A 21229-nucleotide genomic window follows, 5' to 3' on the forward strand; every position below is an offset into this window, starting at 1 on the left:
ATCTTGCCCCGCCGGGGTCAGAAACGTGCAGGGGGACGGAGCTGGCGGTGGGTGCGGGGCGGCCGGGCCGGTTCCCGCCCCGCAGCGCCGATGGGTCCCGCAGGGCTCAGAGTTGCCCTCGGTGACACGCACTGAAAACCTGGGCACGTTAGGAGCTGAGGAGACTGTGGGGATACAAAAGGATTAAAATTGCTTTGATTTTAATTTGATTTCGGTTAAAACTGTGTGTGACAGCAGCAGAGTTGCAGTGGTGGGACCACAGCAGAAAAACAATCGTGTGTGCATTTTTAAAATTTATTATTTTTTTTTTTAGAAGTTAAAAAGGAACAGGGACTTAATCCAGTTACTTTCTTCCAGTCTCAGCTTTCATCCGGAGGAGGTGGTGGAAGTGCTGGAACAGTTCCTGCAGGAGGGGCGGATCTGGGCCCTGATGTGGGAGATGTGTCAGCACCAGGCACAGGCAGCCCTGCCCGAGCTGCAGGAGGCCCTGCTCAACAGGGTTGTGTGTTTGCCTGATCATGTCAGCAACAAACTCCAGGGAAAAAACCCACCAGTATTCTTCCCACAGAACTACTTTCCTCTCTTGGGTGATGCAATTATCCAGGTGCTGCAGAAGATCTCCGAGTCTCTAAGAGGTAAGATTGCAGGAGGGCTGGGCAGGTCTTCTGCAGAAGTGTGTAGTGTGAGGTATAGAGAATGGGTGTTGCAGAGCCACCCCTTCCTCCTTCAGCCTGAAGGTCATTGTGCTTAAAAGCATAAGATACCAGGAATGAGGGAGATGGTTGAAGCTTTTTAAAATCCCACTGAAAGCTGCAATCCTGCAAGCTGTTAAATAGGAGCATCTGTTGTCAAAGCTTAATTGAGGTCACTTGCTCTCTGCTGAGGTAGTTGTATGAAAGATTTAAACAGTACTGAGTGAACCAGTGACTTTGTTACCATTTTGATAAAGTGGGACTGAGCTACTTTAGTCTTCCTGACTGTCACCACTGTGTATAAATACTAGGTGCCATTTTTTGTGTGAAGGTAGGTGGTGGAGGGAGGAAGAGATGATGCTTGAAGTTTCCACGCTTCAGTAGTTGTAAAATCTTTCTCTGAAGGCTCTTAGGTGGATGGTGGTGATGCTTTTGTTAAGCTTGTGTCTGTTTTATTCCAGATGGCTTGGACTGCTCCATTTCTTTTGTTTCTCATGTCCTAGGGAAGGTGTGTGCTCATGGGAGACAAAGTGAGTGTTTGACAACACTATTTGCGGGAGGGGGAAGGTCTGTTTTTACTCTATTAGTGCAGAGGGTGAATGTGGTGATGATACACAGGGAGTGGGAGTGTGACCAGTGAATACTTTGGGGGTTTGGGGAGCTGGACTGGACAGACTGCTTTCTGAGGCTGCTGGACTGCACATCTGATGGGTGTCAGTGCTTTTCTGTCCCCTCACATGAGCATCATCTTTTCTCTTAAAAATCAATGAGGTTATGAGCCTCATCCCACCATTTGGGGCATAACTATGAAATGCTCTTCTAGAGGTTTTCATCCAGTGGTCTGAAAGTGCCTTGCAAATACCAGCATAAGTCATTGCTCGTATCTAATAACTCTCTCATCCGAGTAGCCTTCAGTCTGGCTTTGCCTAGGACTTTGAAACCACTGAATGCAGCAGTAGGTAATAGAGCTGGTGAAGAAAAGGAAAAATATTCTACCTGTCTGCTGTGATAAGAAATACTTGTTAAGTTCCTTAGGCTCTTTGGCTTAATTTTTACTACAGGAACAATTCAGAACTGCAAACTGTACATTGTATTTCTTCATCTCATAAGGATCTTGACATTTGCAGGCTGACCTCAAGAACTGTTGCATGAGGTCTGGCCATCTGGTGTATTTACCTGTTTTCTTTCCACTTCAGAAGAACTTCTGGGTGTTTTGGTACCTCGCCTAGTTGATCTCACCAGGTCAGACTGCATCTGGCAGAGAATGTGCTGGCGACTGGTTGAACGTGTGCCAGAGCGCTGGATGGAAGCCGTGGTCCTTGGCTTTGTGCAGAGAGCACCTGGGTAAGAACTCTGCTTTCATCCTGATCCAGAGCAAAGACAGGAAGTTTTTCACAAGTCTTTGCAGCATCAGTTTCTGAACTGTGTTGACATGTGTGTATTTGTGTAGGAGTTTCTTGCAGTGCCATTTCCTGAGAGACTCTAGGGGTAAAGAAGCTGATTGTTCCCTCTTGGGTAGAACCTGCCCCATTCCTTAAAGATCTGCATTGTTACATGCAGTGAAAAAAAAAATGAAAGCATTCTGTGCAATTACTGACTCGCTCTTACAGTTCAGAGGTGCTTCAGTGACCTTGTTGAAAATAGCTGCTCACAGAATTTTCTGTGATTAGCAGCAGCATGACAGTAACTACATGGATTCCTAACATTTTGCTTTTGACCTGTCTTGCTAGAGCAGAGGTCTTGTCTAGGTTGCTGGGGAACCTGGTTGTGAAAAACAAGAAAGCTCAGTTTGTGATGATGCAGAAGCTTCTGCTCTTGCAATATGGCCACACGGTAAGGACTCTGCCTTGAACAGCTCCCTAGTAATGCCTGGTTTTCCGAAATGCCAATGTGCTTTCCAGCTGAGCTCCAGTTCTTCTCAAGGATTGTTCTGAAATCAGCCCTCAGTCTCTTCACACATACCTGAGCTGTGCAGCTCCTCATATCATGTGCAGCTGAACCTAAAGAGGGAGTGGTAGAAGGTTCCTTTGAACTCATGGGTTTCTTGTGCTTTCTTAGGGTTGATGGCAGTTAGCAGAATTACTGTACTCTTTATTTCTGGGACTAGATGGTTACTTGCACATGATTTTGGTGTGCTGGAGAGCTGGAGCCATCTAGTTAGCTTAGAATCTGAAAGAAGAAGCCATGACCTCAGGGGTAAGAATTAGATTGAGGAGATGAGACAAGGACTGGCATTAATTTTTTTCCTGTACACTTACGCTTGTCACAAGGTGGTAGGAGGTTCTCTCTGGCCTGTAATGTTGTGAGGGGTATTCTGTAGACTTCCTGTGTTCCATGTTTCCTGGGATTGTCCTGATCTGGCTTTGACAGTAAAAATATTACACTCTATCCTTGTCCTGTTTTTCCATGTATCTCATGCACAACTGCATGTGAGTGCTTGGTTGGCTTTTAAAATTTCCTTACTTTTCCTTACAACTGAATGTTGTCAACCAGTCCCTCAGAATGAAGTTGAGCATGTACAAAGACACGCTTGTCATTGCTGGATGGCAACATTTTACCCAATTAAAGCAAGAGTGGTTTTCATTGCAGACAGCAGTGCTGCAGAACCTCCTTGGCTACCTGGCCCTGGACAGTCTTCATCGACCCTTCTTGATCAAAGTAAGGTTAAAGAATGTTGATGAGGGGGAAATGGAATGGAAATGAGATAGAAAAAGTTCTACCTTGTAAGTGTGCATGTGTTTGTGCCTATAGGGTGTAGTTTTGGTACTTTGGTACAGTTTTGGTACTTATCTAAGACACTTTTGTTACTGTTTGTGAGAGTGAGGGAGACCCTATCATGTCATGAGTAAATTGTCATCTACAAATCAAATACTTTCTGCGCTACTGGTGTTAGTTTTTCATCTATAATTCGTGAATTGTCTTCCAAGTAGCAAAGCTAATGAGGCTTGGATTCTGACAGATGGCCCATGTCCTTCTCATCTTCCTCCATCCCCTATTTTTGTGGCTGGGCAGATGGCAGCAAGTGAGGACACTGGCTGAGAGCTGTTTGTCTGCCAAAAGGCTGATGCTTCAGAATCTCATCTACCTTTCCCTCTGGGGAGTTGAAGTTATTTTCCATCTCCAAGTCAGCAGTGTGATGGGGCTTCTAGGAAACTTGTGTCTTTAGAAATCTCTACCATTTTGTAAATTTAATTATTATTTTTTCACAGATTACATGTTCTAAACTTATCGGGAAATACTGACAGATAATATCCATTTTTATATGTTATTATATATATTAATCTCTACCATTTTGTAAATTTAATTATTATTTTTTCACAGATTACATGTTCTAAACTTATCGGGAAATACTGACAGATAATATCCATATATATATGTTATTATATATATTATATATATTATATTATATATATAATATCCATATATATTATAATAATTATACTATAGTAAACTCATCTAATATACTGGGCTTTTTTTTACATTACATATTGCTTTGCATATAGTTCTTATTTATGAGAAACAAACATGCCACTTTAAAATTTAAAAAATATATATATTTACCAGTATATTACATGAAGCTGGTGTGAAATTCTCAGTTGGTGAAACACACTATGTTTTGGGCCCTGAAATACAAATGTTAGCTCTGTTTGTAGGGAGTGTAAAGTTCTCTGGGCTGCATGAAGACCAAAGGGGCACAAAGATCCAGTTGTTAGCTGGTCAGGAGTGGTGTCCCCAGGGTTCTGCTGGGGCTGCTCCTGTTCAACATCTTATTGATGATCTGGATAAGGGGACAGAGTGCACCCCTCAGGAAATTTGCAGATGACACTAAGTTGGGTAGGAATGTCAGTCTGTTTGAGGGCAGGGAGGCTCTGCAGAGGGATCTGGACAGGCTTGGCCAAGGCCAATGACAGGAGTTCCAGCAAAGCCAAATGTTGGGTCCTGCACTAGGGCCACAGCAACCCCAGCAGCTCTCCAGGCTTGGGGAGGAGTGGCTGGAGCTGCCCAGCAGAGAGGGACCTGGGGGTGCTTCAGTTCACATCTAAATGCTTACACATTTCTGCCTGGTCCTCACCATTGTGATGGCAACTCCACTCAGCAAACACTGGGTACCAAAGCAGTCCCAGATCCATTTCTCTTTAATGAGTTCCCATGTCTTTTGGCAGCAGCTGAACATGAGCCAGCAGTGTGCCCAGGTGGCCGAGAAGGCCACCAGCATCCTGGCCTGCATTGGGAACAGTGTGAACAGCAGGACCAGGGGGCTGATCCTGCTCCTCTACTCAGCCTTGGTGAGGCTGCACCACGACCACTGGGGCCAGGTTTGGGCACCACAGGATAGGAAGGACATGGAAGTGCTGGAGAGGGGGCAGAGAAGGGCAACGAGGATGATAAGGGGCCTGGAGAACAGGTCTGATGAGGAGAGTCTGAGCTGGAGCTGTTCAGCCTGAGAGGAGGAGGCTGAGGGGAGACCTCATTGCTCTTTACAAGTGCCTGAGAGGAGGCACTTGAGGTGGGTGTTGGGCTCTTCTCCCTGGTGACCAAATATAGGACAAGAGGAAACGGGGTCAAGTTGCACCAGGGGAGGTTCGGATTGGATATTAGGAAAAATTCTTTCCAGAAAGAGTGGTGAGGCCTTGGAACAGGCTGCCCAGGGAGGTGGTGGAGGCACTGTCCCTGGATATGTTAAAAAAGGGGTGGACGTGGTGCTGAGGGAGATGATTTAGTGGTTGGGGGTTGTAGGGTGGATGGTTGGACTTGATGATATTGAAGGTCTTTTCCAATCTTTATTATTCTATGATTCCATAAATATACAAAGTGCTGTATGAAAGCACATTTTAAAAAATTTGCTTCAAAAAGTTGACTTACGTGTAGAGAAGATCCACTTCAAGTCAGCTTGAGTTCTCTGATCCAGGTTCTGCAAGAATTGTTGGAGAGGTGGGGCAGCAGCAGTGCTGTGAAGCACTCTCCACCTGAGCAGCAGCAGTACATCAGCAAGGCCATTCTCATCTGCCTCTCCCACCTGAAGGAGCCTGAAATTGAGAGCTGCAGACAAGGTGAAGTGGTGGGACGAGCAGGGGGAGATTTGTGTTGATCTGTGGAGAAACAAAATTGTCCCATCTTCATCTTGGCAAGTGGGGAAGCCTGCTTCAGTTATCCTTTTTAGCACTGATATGATACAATTCCAAGTGCATAATTCATAATATTAAATTATGAAATTGGAGAAGTGTGTTGTTAAATTAAGGTTCTTACCCAAACAGTAGTTTAGGAACCTTTAAGTTTTGTCACAGAAAAACAAGGATTGACTCTGGGACTGATTAGAAGAATGGTGTGATTAGCAATGGATAGGTGTGGTGTTGGGGCACGAGGGGACAGGGGAAAGAAAGCACATCAGGATAGAAAGCTGTTGGGTTAGTCTCTTGACTACCCATGTGCATTCCTCTGGGTCATTCTGCTCCCCTCAGGCTGAGGTGAGTAGGTTCAGTGAGTGAGTTGCCAGCAGGGACCTGTTCTGTACTCACACAGTGCAGAGCACACTGGGGTCCTGGTTGAAAATTTCTGCTTCTGTTGCAATAAAAACAGCTCTGCCCAATGTCTGGAGTTACTTTTCTGTGTGTGGCTTTTGGGGGGCAAGAAGACTGACTGCTTCCTTCTAGAGTTAATTATTTAGGTGAAGTGACTTACTTACTTAAAGTATTGTAGTTTTACTATGCGTTTTTTATCTGATAGCTGTTGCAATTATAAGCTTTTCTGAGTTGGAGGAGGCGAGTCTAACAGCAGTAAACCTGCCTGCTACAGCTGCCAACAATCATTCTCTGGTCTGAGAAATACTGGTGTTGTCTGCCTGTTTCAGCTTATCTAGGTGGTGAGGGAAATTTCTCCCTCTGACTGTTTTACTGCTCACAATCTGTAGCTTCCTCAAAACATGACCTTACACTTAAGTGGCTTTGAAGCACTTTAAGTCAAGTCAGCCTTCAGCTTGTCTTTACTGTCCTTTTAGTGAAAATATAAATATTCCAAACCAGAATATACTGTAATGCTTTGTTGACTCTGTACCCACAGAAAAAGGGTGTCATGGGCGCTTGAAGGGCCTTTGCAGGGAGAGGAGTCAGTGTCGTGGGCCCTTCATATCTTTGCCCATTATTGAGTGATGAGTGGCTAAAGATTCCTTCTCAGGAGACCAGCAGAAAGATGGATGTTTGCTTCTGTCATAGTTCCATTCACTGTTTGGTTTGTTTCAGAGCTCCTCACAAGCCTGATGGAAGGTGTGAAATGTCACCTGGACAGCAACCTGCCGCAGATACGGCGTTTGGGAATGGTAGTGGCAGAGAGCATTAGTTCCAAAATAAACACTGATGGCCCTGTCCTGAAGTTTCAGGTGAAGGTTATAATAAAATTTGCCTGGTATGCAGGGCTTAGAGAAAGTCAAAGCTTTAAAACAGATTATATAGGGCATTATAACAGATTTAACACTTACTGTCTGGAAATAAGGAGAGGCAGCAGAGGAGGCTGAGGGGAGACCTCATTGCTCTCTACAACTGCTTGAGAGGAGGTTGTAGTGAGCTGAGTGTTGGTCTCTTCTCCCTGGTGACCAGCAATAGGACAAGAGGAAATAAGGTCAAGTTGCAGCAGGGGAGGTTCAGAAGATTTTTCCTCAGATAAAAATTTATTCAGAGAAAGAGTGGTGAGGCCTTGGAACAGGCTGCCCAGGGAGGTGGTGGAGGCACTGTCCCTGGAGATGCTGTACAGCAAAAATATATCACTGCTGGCACCACTGGGGCTGAAACAAATGGGATTTGGGTGGGTTCACCTGCATGGTGCAGTCTTCATTTGCAGACAGCAGAAGAGGCAAGTGTTTACATGTTTGCAATCAAACACAGAGGAGTAACAGTTATTCTGAATGTCTAGTATGAAGAAGATGATGAATCAAGAGAATTGAAGTCCCTTCTGGTGCAGACTCCACTATCCTTCATTGTCCCTGATCTTCCAGATTATGAGTAAGATATTGCTACTGTTCATCTCCATGTCAACTTTTACTCTTCATACCTTTTTTTTTGAGTTACACACTAGAACTGTTCATGGTATTGAAGATTTCTTACGTATTCTTATGCGTCGTAATGCACCTTCTTGCAATGCAGTGTGGTTAGGTGAAATTCATCATCCAAATGGTGGTGTGTAGCACAACTGCTTGTTTGATAGCTGCACATGGTGAAACCGTGCTGCAGTTTCTAGAGGTCTTATGTGCTTCTGGGTAGAATCCTCCCCCTTTACTCTGCCCTAGTGAGACCACATCTGGAGTATTGTGTCCAGTTCTGGGCTCCCCAGTTCAGGAGAGGCGGGAATATACTTGAGAGAGTCCAACGGAGGCTACAAGGATGATGAAGGGACTGGAACATCTGTCTGATGAGGAAAGGCTGAGAGACCTGGGGCTGATTAGTCTGGAGAAGAGAAGACTGAGAGGGGATCTTAATGATTACAATTATCTGAAGGATGGGTGTCAAGAAGGAGAGGCCAATCAGTGGTCCCCTGGACAAGGGGCAGTGGATGCAAACTAAGGAAAAAAGGAGGAAAAACTTATTTGATGTAAGGATTATGGAGCACTGGAACAGGCTGTCCGGAGAGGTTGTGGAGTGTCCTTATCTGGAGACCTTCAGGACCCATCTGGATGTGTTTCTGTGTGACCTGCCCGAGATTCTGTGGTAGTCCTACTCTGGCACAGGGATTGGACTCGATCTTCAGAAATCCCTTCCAACCCCGACCATTCTGTGATTCTATACTTTGTTTGGTTTCATTCATAGCTTACAATATAGTGCAAGTCAGTGTGATCCAGTTATCCCAGATCAGTCTTTACTTAGCAGTCCTAGGTATAAGTTAGTGCAGGGGGAACACAGCAAATTGTTGTTACCATTTGCTCTTAAGAGATTGTGTCTCTCCCTCCCATTCTCTTTCCCAGGATTTTGATTGTTGTGTAGGCCAAGCTAGGTGGGAGACTGCCCCAGAAATAATTATCTGCCTTTCTGTTCAGGCATCAAGGGTTGACAGTGTGGGTAGTTTCTTGCTTTTGAATTAGGACTGTTACTTTATTGATTTTGATGCTTCTTGTTTCTCACAGCAGGCACGAGAAAGCAGATGCTGCACTCCCTGTGGTGCTGAAGAGTAACAAGAACTTGCCTCCAGCAGCCCCTCTGGTGCCAGATGAGGTGTCAGATGCTGAGCTTGACAGGTATGGGGCAGGAAACTGGTAGGTAGTGGAAAATAATGGCAGGTTCTTAAGAGCAGATATGGGGAGAAAGGAGCTATTGGTAGCTGTATTTCCTGGCAGATCGTGTGCAGTCAAGGGGTTTGCAATGGAGCATGACTCTGTGTAGGGGATTGCATGGATGTATGTTAGCCAATAATTTGAGCAAAGCCTGTGTCATGTGCAGCCATTGTATTTATTCCATTGAACTCACAGAATGATAAAATGGTTTGGGTTGGAAGGGACCTCTAAAAGTTACGTAGTGTAACACCCCCTACAGTGAGCAGGGACATCTTCAACTAGATCAGGTTGCTCAGAGCCCTGTCCAACTTGACCTTGAATGAGTCCAGGGACTGAGCATCTGCCACCTCTCTGGGCAACATGGGCCACTGCTTCACCACCTCAGGGTAAACAGTTTCTTCCATATATCTGGTTTGACTCTCTCCTCTTTTAGGTTAAGACCATCACCCCTTGTCCTATCACTACTGGTCCTGCTAAGAAGTCTGTCCCCATCTTCTCTATCAGCCCCTTTTAAGTACTGAAAGGCCACAATAAGGTCTGCCCAGAGCCTTCTCTTCTCCAGGCTGAACAACCCCAACTCTCTCAGCCTGTCCTCACAGCAGAGCTGCTCCAGGCCTCTTACCATCTTTGTGGTCTCCTCTGGAGCTGCACCTACAGCTCCATGCCTTTCCTGTGCTGAGGACTCTAGGCACAGGAACCCTTTCAGGCTGGGCTTCAGCAGTGCTGCTGGGTGGTCTGAGAGTGATGGTGTTACAACAATGTATGTGCCAGTTCTTTCCGTTTTGTGGTGATAGCTGGACAGAGGAAGACCTCTGTACCCCATGGACCAACTCCTGCCTTTATTTCTTTTGCAGTGATGATGACCTTGTCCCTTATGATATGTCAGAGGATAAAGAACTAAAGACTAAGGCTCCTGTGTATATTCGAGACTGTATTGAAGGTAGGAGATTCTGGGATGAGTATCTTGTTTCTTACTGGTTTGGGGAGAGTGATCTCTTTATAGGTTTATTTTTTTCTAAGCTAATTTGAAGAAGCTGCAGGATTTCAGTAACCTGGGCTTGAGTGTTGAACTGGAATTTTGGAGTAATTTCAGTTCATTTCCTAATACTGGTCATGCACTGGGTCAGTGGTATCTGCCTATAACAGGACAAAACTACTGGCAGAAGAAAACTGAGGGGAGTAGGCAAGCACAACCATTTTGTTAATAGTTTTTGTTTGTCTTTTGATCCCGTTCAGTCCTGACAGGATCTGAAGACATGGAGAAATGGGAAGCTACAGTCAAGGCTCTCGAGAGCTTGGTTCGAAAGAATCCAGCAGCAACAAGAGAGGTGAAGTAGTAAGAGTTGTCACCAGTCACACAGGATGATCCCTTTTCACTCATAAGGAGACTAAACATGTCAACATAGCAGGAGTTCAGGCTGGTGTGCACCTGGGTTTAGGGCTTTCAACTTGGGAAGGAAAATGGAAGGAAATAGCTTTGGAGGTGAGGCTACAGAGCACAGAGGGACAAAGCAGCAGGCAAAGGTGCTGGCAACAGTGTGACATTTAGCAGCTTCAGCACTGAAAATGAAGTAGAGCTTGCTGGTAGTTTGAGGAAGCAGAGGAAGCTCCATGCTTTGTGTTGGGCAGGAAAAAATATTAGAAGTGCAGCTCACAGAGCAGCCATGAACTCCACAGACTAATTGATTTTAATTTTGGATTGAATCAATTCTGATTTGAAACTGAATTTGTTATTCCACAACAAAAAGCAGGATGAATTCAAAGGGACTTTTCCTATTTGCTTGTACAAGGATAATGTCTTCTGGAGAGAGTAGTCAGATTTGTACTCTAAAGCTCAGGTGAGAGGAACTTGGGACAAGGTCACTATTGTGGTGAGTGCTCACCACAGCTTGTTAGTGAACACTTGAAGGTGACAGATGCAGAGTTCTGTCAGCTGAGGAGAAAGGGTGTAGTCTAGTACACAGTGGGCAGTCTGCTGCTGCTCATTAGACATATTGCTGATGGTCTTTGAGTGTGGTACTGTCCCCTTTACCCATTAGTTATATCTCCTATAGCTATTAGTGATACGCTCCTTATCTCATCATGCCACCACTTGTCCAAAAAGCCAAGTGCTTGTGAGGAGAGAAATCAGCATGGGGTTCAGTGCTTTGAGACATGTCTTGATGGCACTTAGCTTTCTGTGATTTCTCTCCCTCCTACATAACAGACACGTTCCACACCCTCATTGTCTTTGCTTAAACATTAGAAGTGGTCTGTAAATCCTGTGAGAAAGAAAACACCTGCAGAGATTTGATTCCTTTTATTTTCATATTTTGAGCAGGTGAGTGTGGAGCTGGCAAAAATACTGTTGCATCTGGAGGAGAAGACCTGCATGGAAGGCTTTGTGGAGCTCCGTCAGAAAGCTCAAGTAGCTGTTTTAACCACAGATCCAATACCTGTGAGTTCATCTTACTGCTTTCCTTTTTCCACTTGAGACAGGCAAAAATTTAAGCAGCTGAAGTCTCTTTCTAACTTGATAGGAGCAGCTGTTGGGGTGTGGTAGAGTAGCTACAGTTCGTGTCTGACAGCATTTTTGCAGGGATGGGCTGGGTCCGAAAGAGTCTGCAATGGGTGATTGACACAGCAGGAAAGAGAAAACTCTGTCAGAACAGTCTGGAGGAACTGTTTGGAGACTGTTAGTGTGAGTATACCTGGTAGGGCAAATTAGATAAGGAGTTGTTGCACTGAAGAGAGATTGTCTTACATGGAGGGAAGCTAAGGCACAAAGGGCTTCCCTAGAGGAAGGGAATCAATTGGCCAGTGATTGTAATGACAGAATCACAGAATGGTTTCGTTGGAAGGGACCTTTAAAGATCTTCCAGCTGTGCCTGCCTTGGACAGGGACATCTTTCACTAGACCAAAGCCCCATCTAGCATTACCTTGAACACTTCCTATGATGGGGAATCTGCAGCTTCTCTGGGCAACCTGTTCCAGTGTCTCCCACCCCTGCAGTAAAGAATTTCTTCCTTATGTCCAGTCTAGATCTCTCCTCTATCAGTTTAAAACTTTTACCCCTTGTCCTAACAGAACAGGTAAAAAGTCTCTTTCCATCTTTCTTATAAGCCCCCTTTAAGTATAGAAAGGCTGCAATAAGGTCTCTTTCAAAGTGCCAAGGCTGCCATGGCCATTGTTTGGGAACTTTTTCATAGGAGGGAGAAAAGAATGGCAAAGTCCGGTTTGTCATTTAATTCCTTTGCAGAATCTAGAGGTAGAATTTTGTGAATTTCTCCTATTATAGAATCACAGAATCATTCTGGTTGAAAAAGACCTTTAAGATCATAGATTCCAACCATCACCTAGCTCTACCAACCATTAATCCAGCTCTGCCAAGTCCACTGTTTAAACCATGTCCCTCAGCACCACATCACATCTCTTAATCACCTTCAGGAACGAGGATTCAACCACCCCTCGGGAGAGTCTGTTCAGTGTTAATTACCCTTTCAGTGAAGACGTTTTTTCTAATATCCAGTCTAAACCTCCCCTGGTGCAACTCAAGGCCATTTCCTCTTGTTCTATCTGTTCTGTTCCTTAGGAGCAGAAACCAAACCCCCTGGCTCAAACCTCCTCTCAAGCAGCTGCAGAGCCAGCAGGTCTCCCCTCACCTCCTTGTCTCCAGGCTAGACACCCCCAGCTCCCTCAGCTGCTCCTGTTCAGACTTGTGCTGCAGCCCCATCCCAAGCTCCCTTGCCCTTCCCTGGACACGCTCACAACGTGTCTCTTCCCTTCTCTTGGAGGCTTGCTGTTAACTAAGAGAAAGCAGGACTTCTGAAATTGAGTGCTTTTGGAATTAGTGGGAAAGCTGTTCCCATCAGGCTTTGTGTTCATTGCGCCTTGTTTTTTCTGTACAGGTAGCAAAGTACTTGACCTCCCAGTTCTACTCTCTGAACTACAGCCTTTGTCAGCGTGTGGACATTCTCGATGTAAGTGTCTTCTGGCCACCTCCTGCTTTCCTCCTGTCTTTGTTGCACCAGTGCTGTTTCCCTGAGATGTGCTGAGGTTTCCTGTTACTTCTCACAGGGGCATGGGAATCTCTTCTATTTGTATTTGTGCCTAGTGTTCCCCTTTTGTTTGTGATCCTGGTGCTCCCCAGTGATACAGTCGGTCATCCTTCCCCAGAGGATGCACAAAGTATGATGGGCAATTGCCTGGGGGAAGGGACTGTTTCCTAACATGTCTATTCTATCTTCACTTGCTGAGAGGCAGGAATCTGTGACTCCTGCATCATTTCACTTAATGTGTCTGAAGAAGGAGTCACTGTTCTGCCTCAGGGCTCAGTGACCAAGTGTTTGGTCAGTTCCTCAGACCCAGTTGGTTGGTTGGGGGTTGGTCACTGTGCTGTTCTTTATTCTAAACCTGTTTTGCCTTTCTTCCTTGCTGTTCCTATCAGTTTGGGTGCCAGTAACTCTGTTGTTGTTCCCTAGTACAGGATTAGCCCTGTTTAATAGAACCTCCCTCTTTTTCATCTAGGTATTGGTTTTGGCAGCTCAGGAACTGTCCAGTCCCCAGTCTCATAGGAAGACCAAGCACTCTGGTGTCCAAAAACCTTGTGTCCAGCTACTTCCAGGAAGCGACAGCTCTAAGGATTGGAGAAAGATTGTTGATGAGAGGATCAAAAGCAAGACTCGGAGGTTTGCTACGGTGAGGCCAGGGCACAAACAAACTAATGTCAAAGCCAACAAAAACAGGGGCACTAGAAGTTGCTGTAGTTCTATTCAGAAAGAGCAATGTACGTGTGAAATTGAGCCCAACTCAAAGGAAAGACTCTGTAACTTGAGAAAGAAATTTTTTCTTAGTATCCTCAGAGTACTCTTCTGTAGTCCTAGCCTAGTAGAGAGAGGAAAATAAATTCTGAACTCATTGCCTTGCATTGAGGGGTAGTTGTTGCTGTCTTGGGCCTGTTCTGAGCTTGTCTGGCCACTGCAGGGAGCTGTGACTGCACCTCATCCATCTGAGAGCCTCCTGCATCAGGATAGCTGCCTCCAGGCTAGACTGTCTCAGTCTTCCTATTGATGCTGGTTTCCTAGTTCCCAGAACTCCCCTCTGGATCATCCTGGAGAACTTGCTTTCCAAAATTCTTTATCCTTTGTATGTTCTTGTTTCTCATATCCAACCCAACTGTACTGAGCTGAATTGTATTGAAAATTTAGTTGTGTGAGAGGATCTGAAGTGGGAAGTGAGCCCTCCAGTCTGGAAACTAGTACCTGTAGGTGTACAAGGAAGCAGTAGCTGGCAGTGAATCTGCAAGGAATCCACAGTCTTGACAGTGTCCAGTAAAGTGCATGAGTCGGATGCTGCATCTTGTGCCTAGACTTCATTTTTCTCTTGGACAGGGTCAGTCTCAGGTGGAACTGCCTTCCGACCCCAACGAGTTCAATTCTGTTGCTGGGCACTTCTTTTTTCCCTTGATTCAGCACTTTGACAGGTGAGTGTGAACACCCTGGGATGTGGGCCTAGCAGCTCCAGTGACTTGTGCTGCTGGCTCAATGGGCTGTGGGAGCCTGTGACACCACAGGGGTGCCTGGCCCATGTGCAGAGCTTGGAGAGGAGGGGTTTGTGTCTTTGACTTAGGAAGCCTTGTTTGGTAGGAGTAGGTAAGATGCTGCAGCAGTGAAGATACATTATGAAGAATAACCTGTTGGCAGGTACCCAGGTGGATGGCTGTGGCAGCACCAAACCAGTTGTCTTGGTTGCCTCTCCCTCTTGGGAGGTTCACACAGAACTACAGAAGTCAGACCTGCCATCTTTAACTCAAGTTAACTCTGCCTCAGCTTTGGGCCTATTGCCTGGACTGGTCCTTGTGACCACTTTATAGGACACAGGACACAGTTTATTGTCAATCTTTACTCACGAAGGCTGTGAAATCAATTCAGGAGAATCAGTCGTTTAATACCCACCCTAACAGCTTATTTCAGTTCTTCCTAAGTAAAGCCTGTTGGTAGGATGATACCTGCTATAAGAGCAGAGGACATTACTGCTCTGAGAGAAAAGATGAGAGGTAACAGCTGTGGGTTGTGTTAAACTGGGAATGACTGTGGAATTGCTGTTGTTGTAGGGATTCATGTTAGGGGGGGTGATAGTTTGCCCTGCATAACCACCCTGGCTATTCCAGAGATGCTCTGTTCAGTCTTCTCACTGCTACAGCAATGTATATCTTGCGCTTGCAGGCCCTTGACAACATTTGATCTCCTGGGGGAAGATCACTTTGTTCTTGGAAGACTGGTCCACACTTTAGCAATCCTGATGCACTTGGCTGTCAACACTGTGGTAAGAAAGGCTGTGTGAGCTTGCAGATTGTAGGTCATGGTTGGACTTGATGATCTTAAAAGTCTTTTCTAACCAGAACATGTGATGGCAGAAGAGACTTCCAGCCTGGCAGCTCATTCTAAAACAGCAGTGTCTTGTGGAGCCTGCCACATGTAGGGCAGCAGCAGGTTTCAGTGGTGTGTGCTAAGAAGTTGTGAAAAGAGTTGAGGAAAAATGGTCAGAAAGGAGACATGCAGTTCAGACACCCGGCACTATTGTTTGCTTCTTCTGGTACAAAACCTATGAGCCCCTGTGGGAGGTGGGACACATAATTTCACTTTACTTTTGAAGTTTCCTCATCTGTAAAATAAAGTGAACTATACCCATGATACACCATGCACCAGTATAGATGAGGGAGTTCACCTGCTAGAAAGCAGCTCCATGGAGAAGGACCCTGGGGACGACAGGAGATCCTTGGGACAGCAATGTGCCCTTGTGGCCAAAAGAGACAATAGTATCCTGGGATGTATGAAGAACAGTGTGGCCAGCAGGTCAAGAGAGGTTCTTCTCCCCCTCTACTCTGCCCTGGTGAGACCTCATCTGGAGTGTTGTGTCCAGTTCTGGGCTCCCCAGTTCAACAGGGACAGAGCTATACTGGAAAGAGTCCAAGGGAGGCTACAAGGATGATGAAGGGACTGGAACATCTGTCTGATGAGGAGAGGCTGAGAGACTTGGGGCTTTTTAGACTGGAGAAGACTGAGAGGGGACCTGATTAATGTATGAATATCTGCAGGGTGGGTGTCAAGAATGGGTCAGTTTCTTCTCAGTGGTGCCTGTGATAGGACAAGGGGACATGGCACCAAGTGACAACACAGGAAGTTCCACCTCAACATGAGGAGAAACTTCTTTGCTGTGAGGGTGACAGAGCCCTGGGACAGGCTGCCCAGAGAGCTTGTGGAGTCTCCTTCTCTGGTGACTTTCAAGACCCATCTCGAAATGTTCCTGTGTGACCTGCCCTAGGTGTTCCTGCTGCAGAAAGGGAGTTGGACTTAGTCTTCAGGGGTTCCTTTCAACCCCTGAGATTCTATGTTCACAACAGTGTGTCTCAAGGTGCAGCTCTGGGGGGTGACGTGCATGTGAAGGTTTTCAGTGGCTCTGCCATCATCCTGTTTTGCAGGCAGTCGCTGTGATGGGAAGGGCCCTGCTGGAGTTTGTCTGGGCTCTGCGTTTCCACACTGACTCGTGAGTTGTACTTGTCTGCTTTCATTTCCCAAGATCAGCTGTGAGCCAGTCTCCAGCCATGGTTTGTCTTTGTCCAAGACTAGCACCAGACTGAAAATATCAGTGACTTGATGCATTAACTCTGTTCTCTCCTCCATCCTTGTGTCCTTATGACTGAGTGTGGCACAGGCATGTAGTGAAGACACTGCTTTAATATCAGCCCAACATATGGACTTGGCTGGTGTCTTCTGGTGTGGAGGTTATCACCTGTAGAAAGCATGAAAAATTTGTTCATCAGTCATCCATGCGATAGTTTCATCTGTTTATTCATGAAGCTCAGAAAACCTTAGATTAAATTCTAGCCTTCAGCCCTGGAAAGGCATGTAGGCAAAATGCTGTAAACATCCAGTTTCTGGTTTGCTCTCAGACTTGTCCAGGGCTGTGAATTGTGCTGGACTCCCTGCTCCACAGCCTGGCAGGGGCTCTGCTCACGGGCACTCTGTTACTGTTCTAATCAGTAGGAACAGGGCACAAGTCACCGTAGTTGCAGACATTTGAAACTGGAGAACCCCTGAGGTGAGGCAGTCAAGGTGGAGCATGAAGCCATGGCCTCTGACCAAGTCAGTCTTTATCCAACAGGTACGTGCGCCAGGGTCTTCTGTCCTGTATCTCCTCCGTGCTCCTCAGCGCCCCTACTGAGCGTCTTCTGGAAGACATGACAGATGAGCTTTTGGAGGCTCAGTCCTGGTTGGGAGGTAAGATGTGGTAGTGTACACCAGCGTTTACACCAATGTTGTCCTGGGTAGCAGTGCAGTCTTCGTGCAGCACCTCTAGTTGTGATGGTAGCAGTGATGTCCTAGCGTTGTGCACCAGAGATTTGCATGACAAGCATATTTATTGCTTCTGACTTCAGGACAAGTTCCAGCCTGTGCTGTGTGCTGTGCAGAGGTGTTCCTGAGGTATCTAGAGCAAAAGCCAAGGGCTGCATAGGGCATTTCTAGGTGTGACTGTCCTCACCCCACGGGCCAATGAGAAAAACGTGAAAATGCAGCATGTGCCCCGTCTCTGAGCTTCCAACCACCACCTTGAGAAGCTGCAGCAGGTGGGAGCATATTGCATGTAACATGCAGGCTGTGGCTTGGAGCAGCAGTTACATCCAAGGCTGGTGTGTGCACAGAAGATGAGTTTCATTACTGCTAAAAATAGGAAGAAGAGAAGCATGGCCTCATCTCCTGCCTTCGTACTGCTGATGGAAAGAGCAACCTAGCAGAGACAGCACATGGCCCCTCCTGCTGGACCCAGCACACCTTGCACCCACTAGTGGGCTCTGGTAGGCAGGAGCTGCACACACTGAGGATGAGGTGCAGTGTGGTGCAAGCACAGGAGGAAACAATGCTGTGTCCTTTGCAACTCTGAAGCCTCCACTGTGTTCTGAGTGGGCCTCATGAGACTCCCTGGGGTGGTTTCCTTCAGCGTTCTTAGCTGCAGTGAGCTGGCTTCCCACGGGGAGCAGGCAGGAAGCAACACTGACACTGCTGGCCTCTGGTCTTTGCAGGCTGTAGAGCTCTGTGCCCTCTGAAAGGAAGAGCTGCCTTTTGGAGCCAAAAACTTTACTTTTCCCATGACACAGTTTACTCTGAGGAACCTGCCTGTCTCTACAGTTAACACCATTGTGCCAAGTAATGCCCTTCCAGGAATGTTATAAATGGATTTTCAGCATGAGGGTCTGCATGGTCACTTTTTAATGAGTTATTATTGGAAGGAAGAGGACAACAGAGCCTGCAGCATCTTTTTATGCCTGTATAAGTGTAATAGCCAATTAAAATTGCATGGTAGATCTCAGTGGGAATGAGAGCAGGGTAGGGTCACTGTTGTGTGTCTAGCAACCAGGGAAGGTTGTTCTAGGAGCTGTTCAGAAACTGTAAAGAAACAACTTGACTCCAGCTCTGGTCAGATACAAGGGAAGTGCAATTTAAAACTTGTGCATCCTTCTGGAGCTACTTTCTGAAGGACAGCACCTTCCTGGGCTGTGGCTTTGCTCTTTGCTGTAAGATTGTTGGTAAAACAGGCTGTGTTACAGGGAGGCTCTGGGCTCCTCTGCTGCTTCAACAGGTCAAGTCAGTCACTAGAGACCTACTTTTGTGGCTGAATCATGGGTTTGAGTTTGTGGACTTGCTGTTGCTTCCTGACTCTAGCTGGGAAAAGTGACAAGCCTTCTGCTACCATGCCTGATGGCCAGGAGAAGTCACTACTTTTGGTTTCAGCTGGAGACATCTACATTTCTCCTGCTATGGCTAATGCACAGTGAGGAACAGTGGGCTAGAAAATGTTCTCCATGAAACATTTAGTAGAAATCTACAAATCTGCTCCAGTTTGTTCTTGTATGACAGCCTGAGCAGGCTGCTGTCGTTCTGGGCTGAATATGACTGACTGTTCCTGCCCTTCGGCCTTTGGGCTGTAGCTGGAAGTGTTCCTTCTTAGAAAGTGTTTGCAGTGTGGTGTAAGGGGCAGCTTCAGTCACTGCCACAGGACTGTCTGCTTAGTGGGTGCTTGGGACATTTCAGCTGGGATCCACCTTAGACCTACTGTTGAGTAGCCTAATCTTTCTCAGGGGAGGCAGGGAATACCTCAACATTTCTAGGAAACAGTTCCTTTGATTCCTCAGCAGCTGCCTTTGAGGGAATTCCCCACCCCTTGCAAGTGCTGCAGAGCTGTTTTGTAGGCAAGTTGTTTCATGTAGGGCCTTGTGCCTCCCTTTCAGTGGCAGCATTTCAAGGCCCTTGCTCATGGCAATTAGAAACGGTGCCAACAGAGTCTCTTGGCTTTTGAGCTTGTTGTACTAATCTGCCTTGTAGCCTCCCCCTTTTTGCCTTCTGTAGAAGGAGCATGGAAGCACCATTGTGAAGCTCCCCCTGAGGCTATAAATAGCCCAGCTCCATCGGAATGAGTCATGTGTTTGGGCTGACAGTGCCGGCTGGGAGCACTGCTCCTGCGTACAGGATTTCCTCACACAGCCTCACTGCTCTTCCAGGCTCCCCTTGCTCAGACATCCTGCGTGCATCCTGGTTTGTACTTTGCAGGCCCATTAATGGCCCCTGGAATAACAGCTGCTGGAAGCGGCTTCATGTCCTCTCTTATGTGCTGCAGAAAATGTGAAAGAGCTGCTGGTTTATCAGACTGATCTCTCAGAATGGAAGAAGCACTGAAACTTGGGGCCTGCCTCCTTGTCTCCCCTGTTTGAAGGGCATTTGGTCAGATTGTGGGAACTGGCAGAGTGGAGACTTGAGGATTTCTTATTGCAAACAGCATTTAGGCCAGTAGATCAGCTGTAGAAAGGTTATGAATGGCTATGGGGCATAAGCACAAACTGTGACTTGGTTATCCCATTGAATGCAAGGTCAGATGGTTTCTAAGGTGTTTCAACCCAACTGACTACTAGTTTCTGCTACAAGAGGGAACTGAGCATTGTTGCACATGGCAGTCACGGCTAAACTTGTACTGCTGAAGATGATTGAGTTTGGACATCTTTGCCTTCTGGTCTAATGTAATTCTTGTGAGTGCTGGTGTCCAGCCCAGACTTAGTTTTCTTTGTGGCTGCATTTAGTGCTGTTTGGTGATGGTCAGTGACATGTTAGGTGAAGGGCAGTTTTTCCCTTTTTCCAGCTAATAGTGGCTGCTTCTTTTACAGATGTGGTGGAGAAAGATCCAGATGGAGATTGCAGGAGGCTGGCCTTGCAGAACCTGCTACTCATGGAGAACCTGAAAAAGAAACTCAGAACTATCCCTTCCTAGCCAAAGGGTAAAATAAATGACCTTTACGTCATACTCTTGCCAGCTGGATGTGTGTAGGCACTGCTGGGGCCTCTTCAGGAGTCACCTGGCTGGAGAAGAGGAAGAAGGGGGGAAGGGTACAGAGCTGGGAGCCAGCGAACCCAACTTGACATCTGGACTTTGTAGTGGAGGCCAGAAAGGGAGCCGTGACCATCCGGTACAGGGTGTACAGATGCAGGAAGGCGCGCACTGCCACCCCCAACCCCCACCTATTTATAACCTTGGCAGGTTGGAGAACCCTGCTAAAAATACAGGGAAGATCTCATAGCAGACTTCTTGTCAGAAAAACAGGAGGGCTGGAGAGAGCCACTGACCTCCCAGGGCTCAGCCCAGGCCATGCATGTGACGAGGCTCCCATCTCTTCTGGCTGTCAGCGTTTGGTGACTCCTCAGCTGCTGTCTGAGCGGGACACAGTGTAGGAAGTGACTGCTGATGAGGTGTGAGAATTGAAGAGCTACCCTGAAGTTCTGAAAGTGTGCTGAACCTTGAGCTGTGCTGTGGTTAGGAAGGAACAAAGCAGGAATTCTTTTTGTATAATTATAGTAGAGAAATAAAGTTTCTATTAAAGGAGAGCTTATGTCTGGATTATGGCCTTAAAAATCTCCCAACACGCCTCTTCCCTGAGATCATACCATTGAAAAACTTCATCCCAAGTTTTGAAGCCAGACACCAAACAGGAAAAAAGAAAAATCCCTCTTAAGCAGAAGGGTGAGTTGGCATGAAATGCACAACAGTGACTTGGTAATTCACCCATGTGGGGGCAGGGCAAGAGTCTTAAAGGTGAGCAAAACCTTAGTTGCTTGCGTTGGGCTTCATGTGTCACAGTCCTTCTTGTGCCGGGAAGACATTTGCATCCTAAAACCTGACTAATACAGAGTAGCTGGACATAACTGTCATCTACAAAAGAAGCTTCATGGTGAGGAAGAACATTCACTGGTGCAGCTTGAG

The 21229-nt window shown here is 46.4% G+C and overlaps 1 protein-coding gene across 1 annotated transcript in view; it reads left to right on the forward strand.

The window, feature by feature from the left end:
* Positions 1 to 20512, forward strand: part of TELO2 (telomere maintenance 2) — a 20847-nt gene extending 335 nt beyond the window's left edge. Inside the window, exons 2-20 of the mRNA XM_010005062.1 lie at positions 314 to 635; positions 1154 to 1222; positions 1889 to 2036; positions 2423 to 2525; positions 3282 to 3350; positions 5602 to 5743; positions 6929 to 7065; positions 7596 to 7684; positions 8800 to 8910; positions 9801 to 9886; positions 10183 to 10274; positions 11267 to 11383; positions 12835 to 12906; positions 13454 to 13624; positions 14317 to 14408; positions 15151 to 15250; positions 16407 to 16471; positions 17090 to 17205; positions 20139 to 20512. Of these exons, the coding sequence (XP_010003364.1) occupies positions 314 to 635; positions 1154 to 1222; positions 1889 to 2036; positions 2423 to 2525; positions 3282 to 3350; positions 5602 to 5743; positions 6929 to 7065; positions 7596 to 7684; positions 8800 to 8910; positions 9801 to 9886; positions 10183 to 10274; positions 11267 to 11383; positions 12835 to 12906; positions 13454 to 13624; positions 14317 to 14408; positions 15151 to 15250; positions 16407 to 16471; positions 17090 to 17205; positions 20139 to 20242 (2205 nt within the window). The 3' untranslated portion in view covers positions 20243 to 20512. The remainder of the gene's footprint in view (positions 1 to 313; positions 636 to 1153; positions 1223 to 1888; positions 2037 to 2422; positions 2526 to 3281; positions 3351 to 5601; positions 5744 to 6928; positions 7066 to 7595; positions 7685 to 8799; positions 8911 to 9800; positions 9887 to 10182; positions 10275 to 11266; positions 11384 to 12834; positions 12907 to 13453; positions 13625 to 14316; positions 14409 to 15150; positions 15251 to 16406; positions 16472 to 17089; positions 17206 to 20138) is intronic.
* The last annotated feature ends 717 nt before the right edge of the window (positions 20513 to 21229 follow it).

This window comes from Chaetura pelagica, unplaced genomic scaffold, assembly GCF_000747805.2.
Source record: "Chaetura pelagica isolate M959 unplaced genomic scaffold, ChaPel_1.0 scaffold309, whole genome shotgun sequence".
NCBI classification, from domain to species: domain Eukaryota; kingdom Metazoa; phylum Chordata; class Aves; order Apodiformes; family Apodidae; genus Chaetura; species Chaetura pelagica.